General features: G+C 35.0%; 1 protein-coding gene across 1 annotated transcript in view; it reads left to right on the top strand.

Moving 5' to 3' along the window:
* The window catches only part of FCHSD2 (FCH and double SH3 domains 2), a 245,161-nt gene that overhangs the window by 164,180 nt on the left and 57,304 nt on the right, over positions 1-23,677 (top strand). Inside the window, 3 exon segments of the mRNA XM_079103793.1 lie at positions 6,142-6,264; positions 17,944-18,039; positions 19,422-19,493. Coding sequence (XP_078959919.1) covers positions 6,142-6,264; positions 17,944-18,039; positions 19,422-19,493 — 291 coding nt within the window.

The raw sequence follows: 23,677 nt of genomic DNA, 5'->3' as shown, positions 1-23,677 counted from the left end.
AGTTACCTACCAAATTGTTCATTTTAGAAACAACTAAGGATCTGATATTGACAGTTTAATTCAATATTTGTATAAACCTTGAAAGAATGCTTCTTCTACCATTCCTGAGCATATATTCTAGTGTACTATTAAGAAATTTTATGACTTCACACAGGTCTCTTTGAACTAAAGTTTGTGCACATCTGTTCATTTGAAATTGAATAATTGTACTTTGAGAGCATTCTTATGTCTTAAATGTCTAACTGCTATACAAGACTCAGATGCATCGTTACCATGCATGTCCTTATCAAATTTTTATAGTTGTGATTCTTTTACACTTAGCACAAACTTTAAGTAGTTCTTACTTCAAATTTATAAGAATCGATGCAGTTTTTGGATTGTATTTTATTCATCTCTGAAAAAAAAAATTGTCGCTTTAAGATATTAGATCTGCTTAAATGAAGGTATATAGAAAGGCAAACTATTAAATTTTATTTGCAATTAATTATCTGTGTGAATCAAGGGTTTTGGTTTTTTTTTTTTCCTTTTAATACAACCAAAACACAATTTTTTTTTATTGTAAACAAATGGGATACATGTTGTTTCTCTGTTTGTACATGGCGTAAAGGCATACCATTTGTGTAATCATAAATTTACATACAGTAATGTTGTTTGATTCATTCTGTTATTTTTTCCCTTCCCCCCACCCCTCCCACCCCTCTTTACCCTCTATACAGTACTTTCTTCCTCCATACTTGCCCCCCTCCCTAACCCTAACTCTAACCCTAACATTAACCCTTCCCTCCCCCCCATTATGTGTCATCCTCCACTTATTAGCGATATCATTCGTCCTTTGGCTTTTTGAGATTGGCTTATCTCACTTAGCATGATATTCTCCAATTTCATCCATTTGCCTGCAAATGCCATAATTTTGTCATTCTTTATGGCTGAGTAATATTCCATTGTATATGTATACCACAGTTTCTTTATCCACTCATCAATTGAAGGGCATCTAGGTTGGTTCCATAGTCTGGCTATTGTGAATTGAGCAGCTATGAACATTGATGTGGCTGTATCTCTGTAGTATGCTGATTTTAAGTCCTTTGGGTATAGGCCAAGAGGTGGGATAGCTGGGTCAAATGGAGGGTCCATTCCAAGTTTTCTAAGGAATCTCCACACTGCTTTCCAGAGTGGCTGCACTAATTTGCAGCCCCATCAGCAATGTATGAGTGTACCTTTCTCCCCACATCCTCGCCAACACCTGTTGCTTGTATTTTTGATAATCGCCATTCTAATTGGGGTGAGATGGAATCTTAGGGTGGTTTTGATTTGCATTTCTCTTATTACTAGAGATGTTGAACATTTTTTCATATGTTTATTGATTGCTTGTACATCTTCTTCTGTGAAGTGTCTGTTCATTTCCTTAGCCCATTTGTCGATTGGATTATTTGTATTGTTGGTGTAGAGTTTTTTGAGTTCTTTATAGATTCTGGAGATTAGTGCTCTATCTGAAGTATGATTGGCAAAGATATTCTCCCACTCTGTAGGCTCTTTCTTCACATTACTGATAGTTTCCTTTGCTGAGAGAAAGCTTTTTAGTTTGAATCTATCCCAGTTATTGATTCTTGCTTTTATTTCTTGTGCTATGGGAGTCCTGTTGAGGAAGTCTGGTCCTAGGCCGACATGTTGAAGATCGGGACCTACTTTTTCTTCTATAATCTGCAGAGTCTCTGGTCTGATTCCAAGGTCCTTAATCCATTTTGAGTTGAGTTTTGTGCAGGGTGAGAGATATGGGTTTAGTTTCATTCTGTTGCGTATGGATTTCCAATTCTCCCAGCACCATTTGTTGAAGAGGCTATCTTTTCTCCATTGCATATTTTTGGCGCCTTTGTCTAGTATTAGAAAGTTGTATTTATTTGGGTTTGTGTCCGTGTCCTCTATTCTGTACCATTGATCTACCTGTCTATTTTGGTACCAGTACCATGCCGTCTTTGTTACTATTGCTTTGTAATAAAGTTGAAGTTCGGGTATTGGGATACCCCCTGCTTCATTTTTCCTGCTAAGGATTGCTTTAACTATTCTGGGTTTCTTATTCTTCCAGATGAATTTCATGATTGCTTGCTCTATTTCTGTAAGGTACGTCATTGGGATTTTAATTGGGATTGCATTGAATCTGTATAGCACTTTTGGTAGTATGGCCATCCAAAACACAATTTAGATATGACCAATATAAGTTGCATTTGTCATTCATTCCCCCTCAGTGAGGAGTCTTTGATTGCAGATAACAAAGATGCAAAGTAACTTTAAAAATGGGAATGCATTGGCTACTGTAACCAAATCACAGAAGAGACAGGTAGAGCTTGCTTTGGGAACTACCATATCCCAGGACACCCCCCATCCCTCTCTCTAGTCCCTCTTCCCATCTTCACTGCCAGATTTCTCATCACAGCTTTTCCTTATGAGTTGGTTTAATTTTCTCCTGTGCAAATATAAATAAATATCTATGAGATAAGAATAGCCATGTGGTGAGAAAGATAGGATATTTTGGACTCGTGTTGTGGCTTCTATACCAATGTGCTCTAATTTAAATCAGGTATCCACCTTTGCCCTGTAACTGGGGGCAGAGAGTAGGGGTTTGAAGTTCTGCCTTGCATAGCACCTTGGCCTGAGTTACTCACCCCTGTGGTCAGGGAAGCAGAATCTGTTGCTGGAAGGAAGGAAGCATGTAGAGTCATGAATTATGCTGAGATTCCACAGCAGATGCTACTACTAAAAAGTTTTGGAAACACTGCATTAGACAAAATTTTGTGAAATCATATATTTATGTTCTTTTACAAAATTTTGCTAATGCTTTGTAACATCACTAGGCATGATTTTTGGTAATGGGGTTCAGTGTGGGTGCATTCTTTTTCGATCCATGTGTTATTTGTTAACAAATATTTGTTGAGCACTACCAGTATGCAGACGCTGCCATACTTAGCACAGAATATGCAGTGATGAACAGGCATGAGCTCTTCCATGGAGATCCCAAGAAAAGATAACCAAATATTATAAGCATGAGGTTATATGCTATGAAGCAGAAAAGAGAGATATTCAGAGAAGATAATAATCAAATGAAACTCTTCAGGATGAGTAAGAGTGAGCCAGAAAGGAATGGCTGAGGGCAATCAAGGCAGAAGAAATCTTGTGTGGAATCTCAGAGGCAAAGGAGGAGCTTTGGAACCAAAAGATATGTGTTGTACAGAAATGTAACGAGGAAAGGAATTGGAGAGTAATAAGTGAGGAAGCAAGAGATAAACCAAGTCCAAATTATACAGTCCATGATAAAGAATTTTTAGAAAACGTATCCTAAATGTGATGCACAATCAAATAAAATATGTAGTTTCAAAACATCCTCCAGCTTGTAGTGTGCAAATGGGATGGTGAGAAGGACTGCTGTGTGCAGGCCATAGGAGAGATTGTTGTTGCAATGGTACAGATGAGAAGTAACAAAAGGACTTTGGGGGCTGGGGGATTAGCTCAGTATAGAGTATGGCTTTGGAAAGTATGAAGTCCTGGGTTTGATTGCTAGGCACTGCAAAAACAAACAAACAAAACTTTGATTTTTTTTTTTAACCTTCCAGTTTCCTATCACTCAGACCCATACAGCTAGCAAAGGGCCTAGGCACAGTTGTCATTCAGTAGTGAGATCACAGGAACTGTGTGTGTGTGTGTGTGTGTGTGTTTGGGTCACCTTAAAATGCATGTCACCTTTTTTTAGAGCTCATAATGCTGTATGTAAAAAAAAAAAAAAGTACTTCAGTGATTTCCTGCAAACACAGAGTTGTCACCACGTACCACAAGCATTTCTAAGCCAAAATCTTTGTCAGAAATTATATGTTACTATTTTTTAAAATTTTATAAAAAGCATGTCCTAAGGCAGGTATTTAATTCCGACTTATCACCTGCAGTTTCTGGTCATTTTACATAAAAACGCGGAAATTGTATTAAAGTTATCTGTGCTGTTCATATTTAAAGTGCTCGATGGTGCCATCTGGTGGTGTGAGCACTTCTAAAGATGAATATTTGTTACTACTTTGGGGCAGAACTTTTTAGAAATCAGTTTTACAGAAAAAGTTTAATGCAATAGCCAAACAAAAAATACTAATGGAATTTAATATAAAATCTGTTGAGTATTTTATATGTAACACCAAAACACATGTAGAAAAAGAAAGTAACTAAGTAAGACTGTTTCAAAATTTAAAGCTTTCATTTATCAAAGACCAATAAAAAAAGTGAAAAGACCAGCTCACAGAATGGGAGAATATATTTGAAAATTATGTATCTTGCAAGATACTAGAATCTAGAATAAGTAAAGAATGCTTAAAATTCAACATCAAAAAGACAACCCAATTAAAAAATGATTCAAGGAATTGAATAGACATTTCTCCAAAAGACATATAAATGGCCAATAAGCAAGTCATTGATCATTAGAGAAATACAGACCAAAGCCATGGTGGGATACCATTTCCCAACCACTAGAATGGCTTTCATAATTTAAAAAAACAAAATACCAAAACCAGAAAATAAGAAGTGTTGGCAAGAATGTGGAGAAATGGGAACCTTCATGGCTTGGTGGGCAAGTGAAGCCATTGTGAAATTTGTTCAACAGTTCCTCAAAAAGTCAAACGTAGGATTACCTCTACCATAACCCAGCGATTCCATTCATAGATATATTCCTGGGAGAAATGGTGTGAAAGTTAAATGGAAAGACAAATCTCCAAAACAAAAAAGGTTTTATTTAGGAGTAATAAAAAAAATTAGGATTAAAGTCCAGGATACCTGTACACAGGTCAGGATGGCCTTTGGAATGTCCCCAAAACAAACGAAAGGTTAATGATTTTGTTGGGACAGAGGAATCGAGGTGAGTCATTATGAAAGTAAGTTCATTGGTACTTTGTGTGCTTGAGGGAGCTGGTGAACTCTGATTGGTGAGTACCAGTAGTCACTACATAAAGCTGGTTTGAGATCGAAGGTGGCAGTTCTGTCACCTTTTCTAAGAAGAAAAAAATATGAACTTAAACGATAAAGGAGGCTGTTTTGCTCAGTGAACCTGCCAGTGAAGTTCCTGGAACAGTCATTAGAAACCTGAGTGTTTCCCATGACCTCTGGGCTCTGTTTTAGATATGGATGACAAGAATGTTTTCCCTTGCATGCTTAATCTTCACACAGGTGTTCAAACAAAAACTTGTACATGAATGTTCTTAGCAGCATTATTCCTAATAGTACAAAGGAAACAAATTTTTATCAACCGATGAAATTAATAAACAAAGCAGTATATCCATACAGTGGAATATTATTTAGTTGTAAACAGGAATGAAATATTACTACATTGATTGGCATTGAAACATATGCAAAGTAACAGGAGCCAGTCCACATATTATATGATTTCATTTATGTGAAATGTCCAAATTAGGCATAGAGATAAAAAACAAAACAGAATCTGAGTCATTTTAAAAAAATATTTGTCTGACCCTTCTTTAATAAGTATATTTTTTATCTGACCCTTCTTTTAGTAAATTTATAATTCTACCAATAATGGATAAGGAAAAATGGAGTTTTTTTTATTATGTATCTGTTCCAAGGGCTGTGCCTGCATCCTTTCTTTTTATTATTGTATTAAATGTCTATGCCTCCACAACCACACAGTGTCTACAGAAACTGTAATAAGCAAATGAACAAAGATCAGGAACCCAGACATTTTTGCCTCCATGTCGTGTTCTATTTCCCTTTCAGTTTTAGCAGTGTTGGATTTTACCTTTTTTTTGTTATTTTTTTTTTAGTTGTAGAGGGACACAGTACCTTTATTTTATTTATTTATTTGTTTATTTTACATGGTGCTGAGGATCAAACCCAATGCCTCACATGTGTTAGGCAAGCACTCTCCCACTGATCCATGGATCCAGTCCCTGGATTTTACCTTTTGTAGTTGTTTTTTTATTAGAGAGATTCAGTATTTCTCAAGTGGTAATGTTTATATTATTCTTACATAAGTTTATATATTTTGTCCATTTATTATTAATAGATTTTAAACTGAACATTCATAATTTTCTTGTAGACATAGAGGAAATATGTGTCAACTCTATCATAATTGTTTTGCTTTTGTTTGCTCCTCTGTTCTAGGCTCTTGATGGCAATGTGTATGATCACCTTAAGGATTATTTAATAGCCTTCAGCCGGACTGAGCTAGAAACATGCCAAACTGTGCAGAACACATTTCAGTTTTTGTTAGAGAACTCCAGCAAGGTAAGGTACCTTCAGTGCAGTGAATGGTGTTAACCATTTTAGATCCAAAGTGTTTTGCTACAAACAAAACAAAAGATACCAGTGAGACTAGAAGAATGCTTTAAAGGACAAATGTCTGCAGACCGCATCCTTCCAGCAAAGTTGGAGGATGTTCTGTTCTCCCTATGGATGAGCTGGTGCCACAAGCAAGAACGCAGAAGGAGGTGATGAAACAAGGTAGCTCAGAATATTAGTTCATTGCCATGTGTTGCCTTTGAGAAGAAAGGTTTAGAGTTTTATCTTACACTCAAATGAATTTTGAATGCGCTCAACTAAGTTATTTAAGGGAACAAAGTCATATGTCAGTGCAAAGAAAGAGGCCCAAAGGAAAAAGTAGCATTTGATAATTGATTTAAAAATGAATACTACAATATTTTGGTTTTTGGTAAACCTTCTGTATGATGTCATTCTTCAACAGTAGTCTTTTCATTTAAAAATATCAGTCTGTCAACTTTGCTCACATGTCCCAATGGTGTAGAAAAAAAATATGTAATTTCTTTTCTTCAGGATCTGATAGATTACAATTTTTTGTAGTGAAACTATTCTTTTGGAATATAAATCAGTTGTTCTTGTGATTAGTTAATGTTATATTCTACCTGATAAATGAAATACATAGTACATGTTTTCTGGCTGAATACATACATTTATAAAAATATGTGTGCTTTGTAGCTGCTGCTTTAAAAGATCTTGTTCAATTCTCTCTTTTTTTTTTTTTTTTTTTTTTTTTGGCAGGGGAAGTGGGAACTGACTACCTTTAGAAGCTGTTTGGAAAGGGATCAGGGTATTCATCTTTGTATGACGTTGTCCAAAGACAGGAAAGAAAAGGGACACAAACTCCTTATGTATATATTCTCCTCAGTATACCAGAGTTTTAATTAGAAAAACATTAAAAATGCAGAATTGATAGGGAAATATAAATATTACTAGCCTGGTACTTTAGGTCTTGTCATATGTCTATTTTTCTGTATTTTTAACCCCCAGAATCCAATAAAAGATATAAAAGGATTCATGTGTAAAAAGAAGGGTGGATGGATAGATAAGTGTATGAAAAGAAAATGAAGTAGAATATTAATTGCATAATTATAATGGGTATCTAAGTGTTCATTATCTGATTCTTCTTACTGTATGTGTATTTTAAATTTTTCACAAGAGAATGTTGAAAAAAAATCTTTAAAAGCATCTTGGCGAGCCTGGGGATATAGCTCAGTGGTAGAATGCTTGCCTAGCATATGTAAAGCTGTGGGGGCAGGGTGGGGAAAAGAAGCAGCTTTTTTTGTTGTTGTTCTTTTTAGTTATACATGACAGTAGAATGTGTTTTGGCATATTTACATACATGGAGTATAACTTCCCATTCTTGTAATTGTACATGTTGTGGAGTTACACTGGTCGTATACTTATATATGAACATAGGAAATTTATATCTGATAAATTGTCTTTCCTGTTCTCATTCTTCCTCCCTTCCCTTCATTCCCCTTTGTCTAATCCAGTGAGCTTCTGTTCTTCCCTCTCTCCCACCTTATAGAGTGTTAGCATCCACATATCTGAAAGAACATTCGGCCTTTGGTTTTTTGGGATTGGCTTATTCCTCTTAGCACCATATTCTCCAGTTCCATCAATTTACCAGCAAGTGCCATAATTTCATTCTTCTCTATGGCTGAGTAATATTCCATTGTGTATATGTACCATATTTTCTTTATCCATTCATCTGTTGAAGGGCACCTAGATTGGTTCCATAGCTTAGCTATTGTGAATTGAGCTGCTATAAGTATCAATATGGCTGCATCATTGTAGTATGCTGATTTGAAGTCCTTTGGTTATATGCAAAGGAGTGGGATAACTTGGTCATGTGGTTGTTCCATTGCAAGTTTTCTGAGGAATCTCCATACTGCTTTCCAGAGTGGTTGCACCAATTTGTAGTCTTATGAGTGTACCTTTTAACCCACATCCTAGCCAACATTCATTGCTACTTGTATTCTTGATGATTGCCATTCTGACTGGAGTGAGTTGGAATGTAAATGTAGTTTTAATTTGCATTTCTGTAATTGATAGAGATGCTGAACATTTCTTCCATATATTTGCTGACCATCCATATTTCTTCTTCTGTGAAGTGCCTGTTCAGTTCCTTTGACCACTTATTGATTGGGTTATGGGGGGGGGGGGTTGGTGTTAAGTTGTTTTTTTTTTTTTTTAATATTTTTATTCGTTGTTGATGGACTTTTATTTTTATGTGGTGCTGAGGATCGAACCCAGTGCCTCACACATGCTAGGCAAGTGCTCTACCACTAAGCCACAAACTCAGCCCTGGTGTTAATATTTTGGGGGTTCTTTTATATATCCCAGAGATCAATGATCTGTCTGAGATGTGTATGGTAAAGATTTTTTCCCCATTCTGTAGACTCCACATTATTGTTTCCTTTGCTGTGAAGCTTTTCAGTTTGATACCATCCCATTTATTGACTATTGATTTTATTTCTTGTGCTTTAGGAGTCTGGTTAAGGAAGTCAGTTCCTAAGCTAACATGGTGGAGATTTGGTCCTACTTCTCCTTCTGTGAGGCACAGGGTCTCTTTTCTAGTTCCTAAGTCATTGATCCACTTTGAGTTGATTTTTGTGTAGGGTGAGAGAGGTTTAATTTTATTTTGCTATGTATAGATTTCCACTTTTCCCAGCACCATTTGTTGACTAGGCTATCTTTTCTTCAATGTATGTTTATGGTGCCTTTGTCTAGCATAAGATAACTGTATTTATGTGGGTTGTCTCTGTGTCTTCTATTCTGACCTATTGGTCTGCCGGTCTATTTTGGTGCTAATACCATGCCATTTTTGTTACTGTAGTTCTGTAGTATTGTTTAAGGTCTGGTATTGGGTTGCCTCCTGCTTCACCCTTTTCCTAAGGATTGCTTTGGCTATTCTGGGTCTCTTATTTTTCCAAATGAATTTCATGATTGTTTTTTCTAGTTCTATAAAGAATATCATTGGGATTTTAATAGGAATTACTTTAAATCCATATAACAGTTTTGGTAATATGGCCATTTGACAATAAATTCTGCCTATCCAAGAGCATGGGAGATCTTTCCATCTTCTAAGGTCTTCTTCAATTTCTTTCTTTAGTGTTCTGTAGTTTTCATTGTAGAGGACTTTGACCTCTCTCGTTAGGTTGATTGCCTGTGCTTTCTAATTTTGAGCTGACATTCCAGTCTTTTTTTTTTTTTTTTTTTTTTTTGCGGTACTGGGGATCGAACTCCGGGCCTTGTGCTTGCCCCAGCCCCCAGTCTTTTATTCATCTTTGCCAGAGCCAGCTTTTGTTCTGCTTCTCAATGCTGTTTCTGTTTCTGTAAGTTTTGCCTTTATCTACATTATTTCTTTGGTCATTTTTAAAGTTTATGTTCTTGTTCTTTCTCAAGCTTATTTTTCCACTTAAGACCTTTATTTTCAGTCTTTCTGTTTTCACACAAACCCATTTAAGGCTAAAAAATTTCTCCCTCCATGATATGTAGGACTTTGTTATTTCTACATTAACCCATGAATTATAGAAGTGAATTTTACAGTTCATGTTGAGTGCATCTGACATTTTTCATTTCAAATTTTATTAGAAAAAAATTTATGCTATTTGTATTCATATTTTTTATTCTATCCTGTTAAATGTCTTTGAAATTTCTTTTTCCAAGAAAAAGTTAGATTGCATACAGTGCTGTTATGTTTAGAAAACATATAGTTATAATTAATATTGTACACACACCTAATTTCCTAGGATTTTTTTTTTTTTTAGCACATCTTATACTGTGAATCCCTTGAGATTGGTATTAACATGCTCATTTTATGGAGAAGAACAAAGACTCAGGAAGTTTATGTGACTTGCCCAGAGTCACATGCACATAGTGCTTTACATACTTTTCTACTGTGTTATACTATGCTATATTATCTCTGTAGTTTATGTTACTTTAATTCAAAAATGAATTAAGAATTTATGAATTAGTTTGGATACATAAAGAGATAAGCTTTCATTTTTTGCTTTCACTAATGTGGTGTTTTGCTTCCCAGGGATGAGGAATTAATGAGGAGCTCTTACATTTAGAGTGAAAGTGGAATAAAAATTTAATAAGAATGATGTGTCCGTGAGAGGCTGTCTTTTGTTCCAAGTGAGAAAAGCTCACACCTACAAGTTATATGCCTTGTGCTTTTCTGTTATAAAGAACTTGTTACACAGTTCTTGTCAAACAGCTGAAGGCAATGAAGTGATTTGATAACTCACTGGGAAGTTTGAAATTCTTTAGGTTTTTTATTGTACACCATTATTACTCTCTTCTGGAGTAAAAATCTATTCCAACACGTCTAAAATGTAACATATTCCCAAAGATATTTTGGGGGTAATTCATACTGACATAACACTATAAATGTTAAGGTGCTGTCTATATCTTTCATCCCCTAAATGGAAACAGCTGGCTCTAGGAGCTTTTATTAAATTTTAATTATTTATGAGGCTTGCTTTTTTCCTTAATATTTTATGAAATGCTTTGTATATGTAACTGAAGCAGATGTTGTCATAGATTATTTTCTCTGGGATCATAACTCCAAAACTACCTCTGCTGGCCTAATAGTTTATGTGTGCTTGCTTTCTGTCTACATAAGGAAACTCCTACTGATGAACAATATAACTCTTTGAACAATTCATAAAACGAGAGTGTTATTCTGTATTTCTTTGAAAATTAAATAGTCTAGTATTACCAATCTTAATACCTTGAAGACAAACCAGAAAAGTAAATTTGTAAAAATAGAGTGAAAATCATGTGATCACTTCAGTAGACACAGAAAAAAAAATTTAACAAAATTCCACCCCCTTAGTGGGTTGAAAAACTCAACAAATTAGGAATAGAAGGGAACTTCCATACCATGATAATTTTTGTGAAAAACCTACAGTTACTATCACACTCAATGATAAAAGACTGAAAGGATCTCCACCCTAAAATCAGGAACAAGCTGAGGATGCCTGCTTTCACTCATGCTATCCTCCTTTGTACTAAACGTCCTAGCTGGGGCAGTTAGGTAAGGAAAAGAAAAAGAAGAATTATAATGATTTCTGCTTGCAGATGACATGATTATATATAGAAAACTCTATAATTCATGTAAATATTACTAGAGCTAATAAAATAATTCAGCAAAGTTGCAGGTACGAGATCAAACACAATAACCAGTTGTGTTTCTACACTGTATTAGTGATAATTCTTTTCCAAAAAAAAATTAAGAAAACAATTCCAGCTACAATAGTATCCAAAGAATAAAATACAGAGGAAAAACTTTCGATCAAAGACATTAAAGACTGAAAAATGTAAAACATTGCAGAAAGAAGATGTAAATAATTGGATTATAATAAATATGTATGGATTTGAAGCTTTCATATTGCTAATTTTTAATATTTTCCAAAATGATCTGCAGATTTAATGCAATCCCTGTCCAAATTCCAGTGACCTGTTTTGCAGAAATGGAAAAGGCATTCCTCAGATTTATATGGAACTGTAAGGAACTTTTAATAACCAAAGCAACATTGAAAAGGAAAAATAGTTGGAGGCCTCATACTTCCAAATTTCAAAACTTACTATAAATAGAGAGTGAATACAGGCATAGAGATGGACATATAGGCTAATGAATTGAGATTCTAGAAATTGAGATTCTAGAAAATTGAGATTCTAGAAATAAACATCCATATCTGTGGACAACTGATCATCAACAAGGATGTTATGACTGTTTAATAAAAAAAGAATAGTATCTTCAACAAAAGGTTCTGGGACAAGTGGATAACCATATGCAAAAGAATGGAGTTGAATTAAGTCAAACCCCTGCTGCATAAAGATCAACTCAAAGTGGATCAGTTATTAAGCTATAAGAGAAAATATACAAGTAAGTCTTTATTACTTTGATTTAGTAGTGTATTCTTAGATTTGACATCAAAAGCATGGTAATGAAAGAAAAAATAGGGCTATGAGTGTGGTTCAGTGATGGAGCACTTGCACAGCATGTGCAAGGCCCTGAGTTTGATCCCCAACACCACTAAATAAATAACATCAAAAAAAAGAAGAAGAAGAAAAAAAAGATGTCTGGAGTTGTAGCTCAGTGGTAAAGTGCTTGCCTAGCATGTGTGAGGCACTGGGTTTGATTCTCAGCACCACATATAAATAATTTAATTAAATAAAAGTCATCAACAACTAAAAAATACATTTTAAAAGAATGAAAAGTTTTTTTAAAAAAAGGAAAGAAAAAAGCAGATAATTGGACTTATCAAATTGAAAACTCTAACACATCAAAGGATACTATCAGGAATGTAAAAAAAAAAAAAGACAAAGGTTGGAGAAATATTTTACACATCTGATGAGTTTTTGGTAAGGATTTTATGTACAGAATATATTAAGGACTCCTACACCTCAACAACAAAAAGACAATTTTTTTAAATGGACAAAAGACCTGAATAGACATTTCCTCAGAGAAGTTGTACAGGCAACAAGCACATGAAAAAATGTTCAGCCATCATTGGTCATTAAGGACACTCAGATTAAAATCATAGTGAAATATCATTTTCTACCCACTAGGATGGCCTTAATAATAATTTTTTAAAAGTAAGTATTAAGGATATGGAAAAATTAGAACCCTCATACATTGTTGGTGGGAATCTAATGGTGCAGGCACTGTGGAAAACAGTTTGGTAGTGTCTCAGGAAGAACATACCACGGTGGCACACCTGTAATCCTAGTTATAGTTACTTAGGAGGCTGAGGTAAGAGGATTACAAGTTTGAGACCAGCCTGGATAACTTAGGGAGATCCTTTCTTAAAATAAAAATAAAAAAGGGCTGGGGATGGAACTCAGTGGTAGAGTAATCCTAGGTTCAATCCCTAGGACCACACACAAAAAAGTTAAACATGTAGTTATCGTATGACTCAACTTCCACTCCTAGAAATGCCCTTAAGAATATTGAAAACAGGCATTAAAACAAAAAATTTTATGTGATGTTCACAATAGCATTATTTTTAATAGCCAAATAGTGGAAACAACTCAAGTGTTTATCAGTTAATTATTGAATAAGTAAAATATGGCATGGTATATCTATGCAGTAGAATATTCTTTGCCCATAAAAAGGAATGAACTGCTAATAAAACAAACAGCATGCATTTTACAGGATAAAAAAATATAAGAAGCTATTGTTATTGGCTGAATTGTGTCCCTCCAAAATTTCACACATTGATATCCTAACCCCTAGTACCTTGTAGTTTGACCATATTTGTAGATAGACCTTTAAAGATATAATTAAAATAAAATAAGGTCATATGGATGGGTTCTAATCCAGTATCACACTATCCTTATAAGAAGTTGAGTAATAAGACATTAAACAGGCACAGAGAGACCATGTGAAGATACCAGAAGAAGATGGTCAGCTCTGAGACTGACCCTCAGTAGAAACCAACCCTACCAACACTTTGATCTTGAACTTCTTTCCTCTTGACCTCTGAAGAAATCAATTTCTGATATTTGAGCTCCCCAGTTTGTTGTACTTTGTTATGGCAGCCCTAACTACCTAATACAGGTGCTTTCCCTTGTTAATAATCAAGGAAATATAAGTTAAAACCATCATGAGATTCATTTAACTTGTCAAAAATAAATATAGACAAGAACAAATCTTAGAAAGACTATGGATTAACAAATTCATGTGCTACAAATTGGAAAACCCAATTTGAAGATATTTGGGCATAAGGGAGTCTTGTGGTGGTGGTTCAGTTTAGCATCTTGACTATGGTTGTGGTTATATGAAGCTACATGTGACTGAATTGCATATAGCCATATAAATGAACATACCCAAAGGAGTGCGGGTATAATTGGTGAAATCTAAGCTTTATGGTGTGTACCAGTGTTGATTTTCTAGCTTCCTCTTTGGGTGTCTGAGGGCTTGCTGCACTTGGTGATGTGGCCACATCACTTCGTTCTCTGTGTCCATGGTCACACTGTCTTGTCCTTTTGTCTGTGGTATCTTCTTAATGTCTTATCATTGGATTTAGGACCCAACTAGGTAATCCAACATGTTCTTATCTCAAAATCCTTAATTACATCTGACCAAACACTTTCAAAATGAGATAACATCCATAGATTTCAGGGATTAAGACACAGGCATATCTTTTGCAGGGGCTACCTTCAGCCCACTGTAAATATTAGTATCATAAAAAGAGGCAAGTCAGAGGCAAATCTTCTCATGAAAGTAAAACCCACCTTGCCAAAACAAATAAAAACAAAGGAGACCAAAACAAACACAAACCTGAATCTAATTAAGCCTCTAGATTCAGACTGCCAATTTAAGGAAAAACAGGAAGTACAACATTCCCAGGATGTAGTCAACAAAATTCAGAATGGGAAACTCAACAAAACAAAAACATGGGCTTCTTCAACAATTGAATTTATTGCAAGAGAGCAAAAAGGAGGAAGAAACTTACAGTATATGAAAAGAACATCATTTTAAGCAACATCAGCCATCCCTGAATGGATCTCCCACCACTCCTCACTCCATCTCACCTCTGAAGTCTGGATTCAGTATCACCCTCTTTGCTGCCCCTGTACCCTCTGCATACTTCCATAGCATGCTTTAGCTATGTAACTTATTTAGTTCTCCCAATTTCCACGTTATAAGCAACATTCATTTGCACTTTGGGGACTTTATTTGGATCCTAATTTGAAAAACTTTTAAAGAATAGGAAAATTTGAATGCTAATTTGTTGTTTTGTTAGTCTTGTAAATTTTGAACTGAATGTGTTTTCTTAAGACTTCTTTTATATGTGTTATTGAAATATTTATAGATGAGATGATATGTCTGGGACTTACTTCAACATAATCAGCAGAAGAAGTAGATGGGTTTATAGATGAAACAAAATTGGCCATGGGGGGATGTTTTTGAAAACTGGGTCATGAGTACATGGGGATACATTATTCTGTTGTCTCCACTTTTATATGTGTTTGAAATTTTCTATAACAGAAAGTTTAAAATTTGTAAGAATTGATCCCTCCAGCCTGCCCGCACCCTACCCATTGTAGTGCTTGAGGATTTGTTTGGCATCTAGAAGGGTGGTCTTCCCAACTTTTTTTCTTAGTGATGAGTGAGGCTCTGAAGGCTAGGTCATTAGCTTTCAGTTATTCTAGCTTAAAATTAGAATCCAGATCCTCCCAGCACTCCTCACCGGATTTCATCTGTCCAGTCTAGATTCAGTATCACCCTTTTTGCTCTCCCTGTACCCTCTGTGTACTTCCATAGTGTATTTGAACTGTGTAACCTATTTGGTTCTCCTGGTTTCCACATTCTAAATTACTGGACGATACTAACCTTGTTTGCCATTGTATTCATCTGTGGATTCCCCTGTCACCCCTACACTTAACATTGGACCTGGTAAGCCCTGTCTATAAATGGATGGTTGAGTGAGAAGGAGGCAAGCAGTGGCAAACTGGGTTTACGCTGGTAAATATAATGCAAAACATAACTCCTACTTTCTCCTTTCCTTGGATTTCCAAGGTAAAACTACAGAACTGCTTTGAACTTTTTTTTCTTCTGCCCATCCTCAGGCAGAGCTGCTAATGAGCTGTAATGTATTGCATATGAAAGATGAGTAAAGGGTAACCAATGCAGAAAAATACAACTTGGCTTTCTGCATAATCAAATGTTACTTATTTCCACTCTTTCCCAGGGCACATAATACAGCGAATTCATTTTTAGAGACCATCTTTCTGTGCTGTTTATTTTGCTGTTCTATGTATATCAATTCTTCTGTGTATATTCCTTTTCAGTCTGTCTTCTCAGTATATTTTTTTGTTTTAGTTATACATGACAATGCATTTTGACACATCATACATAAATGGAGTATAACTTCTCATTCTTCTGGTTGTACATGATGTAGAGTTACACAGGTTATGTAATCATATGCACATAGGGTAATGATGTCCAATTCATTCTGCTATCATTCCTACCCCCATGCCCTCTCCTCTCCCTTCACTTCCCTTTATCTAGTCCAGAATACCTGTATTCTCCCCCACCCTTATTGTGAATTAGCATCTGTACATCAGAGAAAATATTCAGCCTTCGGTTCTTTGGGATTGCCTTATTTCACTTGGTATGATATTCTCCAGTTCTATCCATTTCCTGGCAAATGCCACAATTTCATTCTTGTTTAAGGCTGAATAATATTCCATTGGGTATATACACCACAGTTTCTTTTTTAAATATTTTTAGCTGTAGATGGACACAATATCTTTATTTTATTTATTTTTTAATGTGGTATTGAAAATTGAACCCAGTGCCTCACACATGCTAGGTGAGTGCTCTACCACTGAGATACAACCCCAGCCCATATCACAGTTTATTTATCCATTCATCTGTTGAAGGGCACCTAGATTAATTCCATAGTTTAGCTATTGTGAATTGAGCTGCTGTAAACAATGATATGACTGCATCACAGTAGTATGCTGATTTTAAGTCCTTTGGGTATAAACCAAGGAGTGGGATGACTGGGTCAAATGGTGGTTCCATTCCAAGTTAGGAATCTCCATACTGCTTTCCAGAGTGGTTGCACCAATTTACAGTCCCACCAGCAATGTATGAATGTACCTTTCCCCCCACATCCTTGCCAGCACTTATTGTTACTTGTATTCTTGATGATTCTTACTGGAGGAAGGTGGAATATTGTAGTTTTAATTTGCATTTCTCTAATTGCTAGAGATATTGAAAATTTTTTCATATATTTGTTGATCGACTGTATATCTTCTGTGAAGTATCTGTTCAGTTCCTTGGCCCATTTATTGACTGGGATATTTGGTTTTTTGGTGTTAAGTTTTTTGAGTTCTTTATATATCCTGGAGATTAATGCTTTATCTGAGGTGCATGTGTTAAAGATTTTTTTCCCATTCTGTAAGCTCTTTCCACGTTATTGTTTCATTTGCTGTGAAGAAGCTTTTTAGTTTGAATCCATTCCATTTATTTATTCTTGATTTTACTTCTTGCATTTTAGGAGTCTTGTTAAGGAAGTCAGTTCGTAAGCTGACATGGTGGATATTTGGGCCTACTTTTTCTTCTATTAGGCGCAGGGTTTCGGAGTGTATTTTAAGATCATAATTAGAATGCAATCTACTGGGAAAAGTTGCCAAGAAATTTTCTAACAGTACTATTTTGTGCTGTAGATAGAATTATCTGGCAATTTCCTAGTAAATGGCAGTCTGTTAAACAGACTTCTGAGAGCCCATAAAACTTCAGAGCTGGGAGAAACTAAGAAACCAGTGTGCTCCCTCCCTGTTCACACACATACATGCCCATTACACAGGATAGCTTTTTGTGTCAAGTTGCTGTCTTAAAATAGTGCATATTGTTTAGTCTCTAAATCTGGGCTAGTTTCTAAACTAGTACTTTCCAAATTTAAATTCTTGAGAAACTAGGACACATAAGTAATAACTCTGATCTTTAAAAAATGCATAAAGGATGCATAACATTATCATTTCCTTTTGCTCACATAATTTTGGATGATTTCTTATTTGTATAAACACCAGCCGAGTAAGTCTTAGACTTTAGAATGTAATTACTGGACATTTTAACCTTATTGAAGACTTAAAGATATCTTATTTTCTCTCTAGGTGATACGGGACTATAATCTTCAGCTGTTTTTACAAGAGAATGCTGTATTTCACAAACCTCAACCCTTCCAGTTCCAGCCCTGTGACAGTGATACTGTAAGGGGAATTCAGATTCTCTTATCATTTGTTGTTTGGTTATATTTGTGCTTAAATAGCTATCATCCTTGGGAATAGACAAAAGCTGAGTGTTTCTCATTAATTTTATAACAACACTGTGAAGATGTAGAGAAACCATGACATTTCTTCTTTCCAACATGTGAGGAACACACTTGGTGTCTTTACACTAACAACTTTCTACTAAGTGAAATGAAGTTTTGAGACAAAGTAATGAAAATCTGAAAACTAAGAGAAGAATTAAAATTATTGAACAAATGTATTCAGATGTACATTATACTCTGTTCAGGAAATTATTTTGTATTGTACCTCTCAAAGAACCCAATGGTTAAATTTTAACCAGAGTAGAATTAATAATGGAATAATATATATGGGCATAGAGATATTTTAGTTGACTTTATAAAAATTTATAGGCCTTTGATAATTGCTTTAAGATTTTAGAATGTTAAGATATTAACATAAAGCCCAAATTGGCAACTTTTAGAGAACATACATTAATTATACATTTTTCTTAAATTTAAGAGGAATGTTTGCCATTATTTGAATTTTTAAATCAATGAAAATAATTTGTTGACATAAAATAATGAAATTTAGCTTCTACAAAATGAGAAGTAATATTGGTATTCTAGTACATTCTCTCAAAGTAAGCAAACCAAGAGGGAAGTCAAATTATATTCAAAAAGATTTTTGGTAAATTTAGAATCTGAAGGGAGAGTATGATGTATCTGCAGAGTTTAATGATATCACTTTAATAGAAATATATTTGCTGGCGACATCCTCATTATTTTTCTTACATTTTAAATAGCCCTGTTACTAACTATATAAAGAAATACAGGATTAGGGAATGTAACTCAGTGGTAGAGCACTTGCCTGGCATGTACAAAGGCCTGGGTTCAATCCCCAGTACTGCAAAAAGAATAAAATAAAATAAATTCTTTTAAAAAAATAAAACAAAAGAAATATGGGAAATTAGTATTTCCTTCCAGATAATGACTTTTGCCATTTGTATTAGTGCCCTTTGAAATAAGTCAGATTTTGCTTAATGACACAATAATGATATTGTCCTATAATTTGACTTCTTTAAGGCTTGGGATGAATGAAGTAGAGCATTAGAAGAAACAGGGCATGATAAGTTTATCAAACTTGACGTAAAATTTGACTAATTTGAGATTATTTTATTTTTGCATATTTTCCACAGAAAAAATCAGACAATCATCTCACTTTCGCAAAGGCCACTTGCAACCCTAAGTCTTTCTGTCTTTGTTCCTAAACACTGCCAAATGTTCTTAGCCATTGTGTTCCTGTTTGCCGTAAAGTTCTAACTCTGTGCTGTTTTCTGTCCTTGTGCAATCTTTACTGGGCAGAGTTTAAGAGCTGCCCAACTGGTGGATATTGAGCTCTCCCCTGTCAGTGCTCTGAGAATGACCATAGCTGAGGTATATGGGGGTATGGGTGGAGGATGGGAGGGATGGAATGTCTGGGGTTGCATGTTGATGAAGGGTGGGACCTGGTGTGGGACTAAGACATAATGTCTTTATACAGGGCCCCGAATGCATCAGCAGTAGCTTTCTGATTTTTCCTTATAACCTAGATTTTCTTTACTTTGTATAGTAAATAGATTGAGCTTCTCATTTTTTCCTTTTGTCTGAAATACCTTAGTTTCCCCAGTGGGAGTGTGGGAAGAACCCAAGAACTAATTTTGGCTGTAATAAAGAGGGAACTGTAATGTTAAGAAGGAAAAGAGATTTGCCCAGAGTCATGTGGTGAATACACATAACTGTTCTGATTGCAATACTAATGCTCTTTCTATTATGCTGTTCTATTACCTGAAAAGAAATGTTGGACATTTGGAAGCAATTAATTTTTTCATAATGGAAAAAATAAATAACTATGCTTTTATAAAAACTGTTAGAATGATTTTGAGAGTTAACTACAAAATATTTGGTGTATAATTTTTGTTTTGTTATAGTTTAAGCATTCTTACTGCTTTCAAAAAAACAAATTCCCAAGGCTAGGATATAGCTCAGTGGTAGGGTACCTGCCTTGTGTGTTCGAAACCCTAGGTTCAATTCCCAGTGCCAAAAAATAAATAAATAAATTCCCAAGCAGTTATTTTTACTCAGTATGGACTAGTATTTTTCCTTGTGAAAATGGAACCATTTTTTACTTGCTTCTCTGGTTTCCTCTTGGAGTTGGTAGCACTAAGCTTGGCATGAAATGAAGAGAATACCAGTTAGTGTCCATTAACTCACTTTTCCTGCCAGGTGAATCTTGGACACATAGGAAGTACCAATCACCTCCCTCTTCAGTGTATTTCTGAAATTGCTCTTGTTGGTATTCTGTTTTGAAACATATTTCAATTCAACAAACATTGAACTCCTGCTGTATGCGCCAGTCACTTAACTAAATGCTAAAGGTAGCTAATACATGCAGAAGTACAGACTTCAGGCTAGATGAGCTCACTGTCTTTTTATAAAGACAGTGAGCCTTTATTGAGGCATATTTGCATATCATATAATTCACACATTTCAAGTGTATTCAATGATTTTTAGTGAATTTACCCAATTATGTGTCATCAACATAAATAAATTCTAGAATATTTTTATTATCCTGATATGATCCTTCATGTCTATTTACTATGAATCCACATCCCCACTCGCAGCCACAGGCAACCACTAATTCTATTTTCAGTCTCTTTGGATTTGCCTTTTCTAGACATTTCATATAAATTAGATCATACAATATGTGTAGTCTCTTAGGTCTTGCTTCTTTCATTTAACATATTTTTGAGATTCATCCATGTTGTGGAATGCACCAATACTTTGTTCCTTTTTATTGCTGATTAGTATTCCTTTGTATGTATATATCACATTTTGTTTCATCTGTTCATCAATTGGTGAATATTTAGGTCGTTTCTCACTTTTGGCTCTTATGAATAGTGCTGCGATATTAATTGCTATGCCAGTCTTTGTATGAAGGTGTTTTCATTTCTCTTGGGTTGCTAAGTCATAGTAAATTTGTTCAAGTGTTTAGCAAACTGCCAAACTATTTGCCAAAGTGACTGCAGAATTTCACATTTCCACCAGTGTTGGGTGAGAGTTCTCATTTCTCCATATCCTTACTAACATTCATTGTTATCTGTGTGGTTTTGGGTTTTTTTTGTTTTGTTTTGTTTTTTGTTTTTTTTTTTTTCATTTAGCACTCCACCATTGAGCTACTCCTCCCAGCCCCACCCCACCAGTTCTCTCTTTGGTTACTCATAGTTGTGAAATATCTCATGGTAGTTTTGATTTGCATTTGCCTAGTGAATAATGCTGTTGAATGTTTTCATGAACTGGTTAGCTGTTTTTTTATCTACTGGGGAAATGTCTATCCAAAACTTTTTTTGTTCATTTTTTATTGGATTAGTAGGGACTAGATTTTGAAGATGAATTTGAAGTTTACCCTGCAGAGATTGAGAAATAATATGTCAGGAAGTGAAGACAGCAATTGAAAACAATAAAAATAGGTGGTATTCATTGAACATTTAGTTTATGCTAGACATTTTTCTAATTACATTACCTGTATTAACTCATTTAATCCTCATGACAGCCCTATGTCTTCAGTGCTGTTTTTCATCCCTGCTAATCAGGGTCCCTCAATAAGTTTATAGCTAAAAAATTTGTAAGTGCGTGATCTGTTCCTGAGATGGCTAGTAGTCTTGGGATGAAAGAGAAGCCAAACAATACCATAGACATATTTTGCAACCAGATTTTATGTTTTGGAATTCTATATACAGTGTTAGATGGACAACTATGGGATGTTTTCAGGTTGGACAATAATATGATGAAGTAGGACAGTATTGTTCCTTAATCTAAATTTGAATTGTGAATTTTGAGCTGCTAATATTTTCTCTAAATTTAGGTAATTATGTGTAGGCAAATTATAGGATGTTTTAAGTTACTACTGTAATAAAATATAACTATTATTTTCATATATTAAGTTATAATTTAAAGACAAAATTTTTCAGATAATCCATTTCTAATTGCAGTGTTCTACAAAACATCCAACTGAAAACATATAGTCACAGTAGTAGCATAAGAATTTAATTAAGGCTTGGAATTATTATGCCTTTTATTTGGCTTATCTTTTATTACCTGCTGACAAAATTCCCTTTCATGTCATCTTAATATATGATTATTTTGACTCATTCTTTAGAATGATATACCAAAAGGAATTGACCAGAATGATTTTATAAGGCTACACATCTGTACAGCCATAGACTTGGGTATTTATAATATTAACCATAAGATGATTACAAGTGACAGTGACCAAAGGAAAGTATTGTCTGACATGACCTAGTAGCTGTCTTGTGGTTAATATTGAAAGGAACTAGCCAGGTGCTGTGGCGCATGCCTGTAATCCCATTGGCTTGGGAGGCGGAGGCAAGAGGATCAAGAGTTCAAAGCCAGCTTCAGCAATTTAGCATGACCCTAAGCAACTCAGTGAGACCCTATCTCTTAAAAAAAAAAAAAAAAAAAAAAAAAAAAGGGCTGGGGATGTGGGGATGTGGCTCAGTGGTTAAGCGCCCCTGGGTTCAATCCCCAGTTCCCCCCACACACACACACCAAAAAAAGAATATTGAAAGGTGTTCTTGTCTGTATTTCCATACGATGTAATTGATTGCTAAAGTGTCCTTTCTTTATAGCTTATTACCATTTATCAGATGATACTAACAAAAATCCTTCAAAATGGTCAAAAATTCTTCAAAAATAAGCAAAGAACATCTTTCTTTGCAAAATGAATTTTTAATGCAAAATTATTCTGAGGAGAATATGGAATGCATCCTAAAACACCTCCTAAATAAAAGGTTGTTTAGAATTGATTAGAATCTCAGTGTTAGAGAGTCCTTCAGCTGTCACAGAGGTCATACTGGTATTAGATACTCATACAGGTATTGTACAAGGACAAGTCCTGGGTTTTGGTATCTAAAACTAGCCGTTAATATTATATGTTTTTAGGTTTTCTGATTCAGTCTCCTTGTGTATAATTATTGGGTATGCAAATTAAGCTTTTGACTCAATGCCTGACACATAGTAGTAGGTACAGAATTAGATGTGTCTTTACACAAGACAAGGGTATTTTTCCTTTTTGCTTTAAGTTTTGCCCCTAATTGCTTCAGGAAATAACAAAATATAGAAGATATTACAAAGATTATAAAATCTTAAAATACTTCCTTATTGAACTGATCACTGTAAGTCCCTTGGGACTTCTGTTCTCTTATTGTATTAACCAATGTAAATCTTATCAACCTCTTAGCATTTTATAAGCCTAAAAGGCAATCTGTATGAAATAAATAGTAGCCAACAGATGACAGTGACCTGCACTTTTCAGCATCTCTGCCCTGCATACATCTGCACCTGCCTTCCATTACCAGAACTAGTGACAAATGTCCTTCAAGGCATTTCTCACATCCTATGAAAAAGCACAAGGTCAACCAAGTATAGGAAGTAATATGGGAAACACACATCTATAAAACTTGGATAAGTATGATCTATACAGACAGGAAAAACAAGGAAATGTTCTCTCCAAGTTTCCTGGTAGGAATGAGAAAACCCTTTCCTCTTTACCCTCCTTGAAT

Source organism: Sciurus vulgaris (assembly GCF_902686455.1).
Source record: "Sciurus vulgaris genome assembly, chromosome: 11".
Classification (NCBI taxonomy): domain Eukaryota; kingdom Metazoa; phylum Chordata; class Mammalia; order Rodentia; family Sciuridae; genus Sciurus; species Sciurus vulgaris.
The sequence above is the reverse complement of the archived record's forward strand: the minus strand, read 5'-3'. Positions and strand labels throughout refer to the sequence as shown.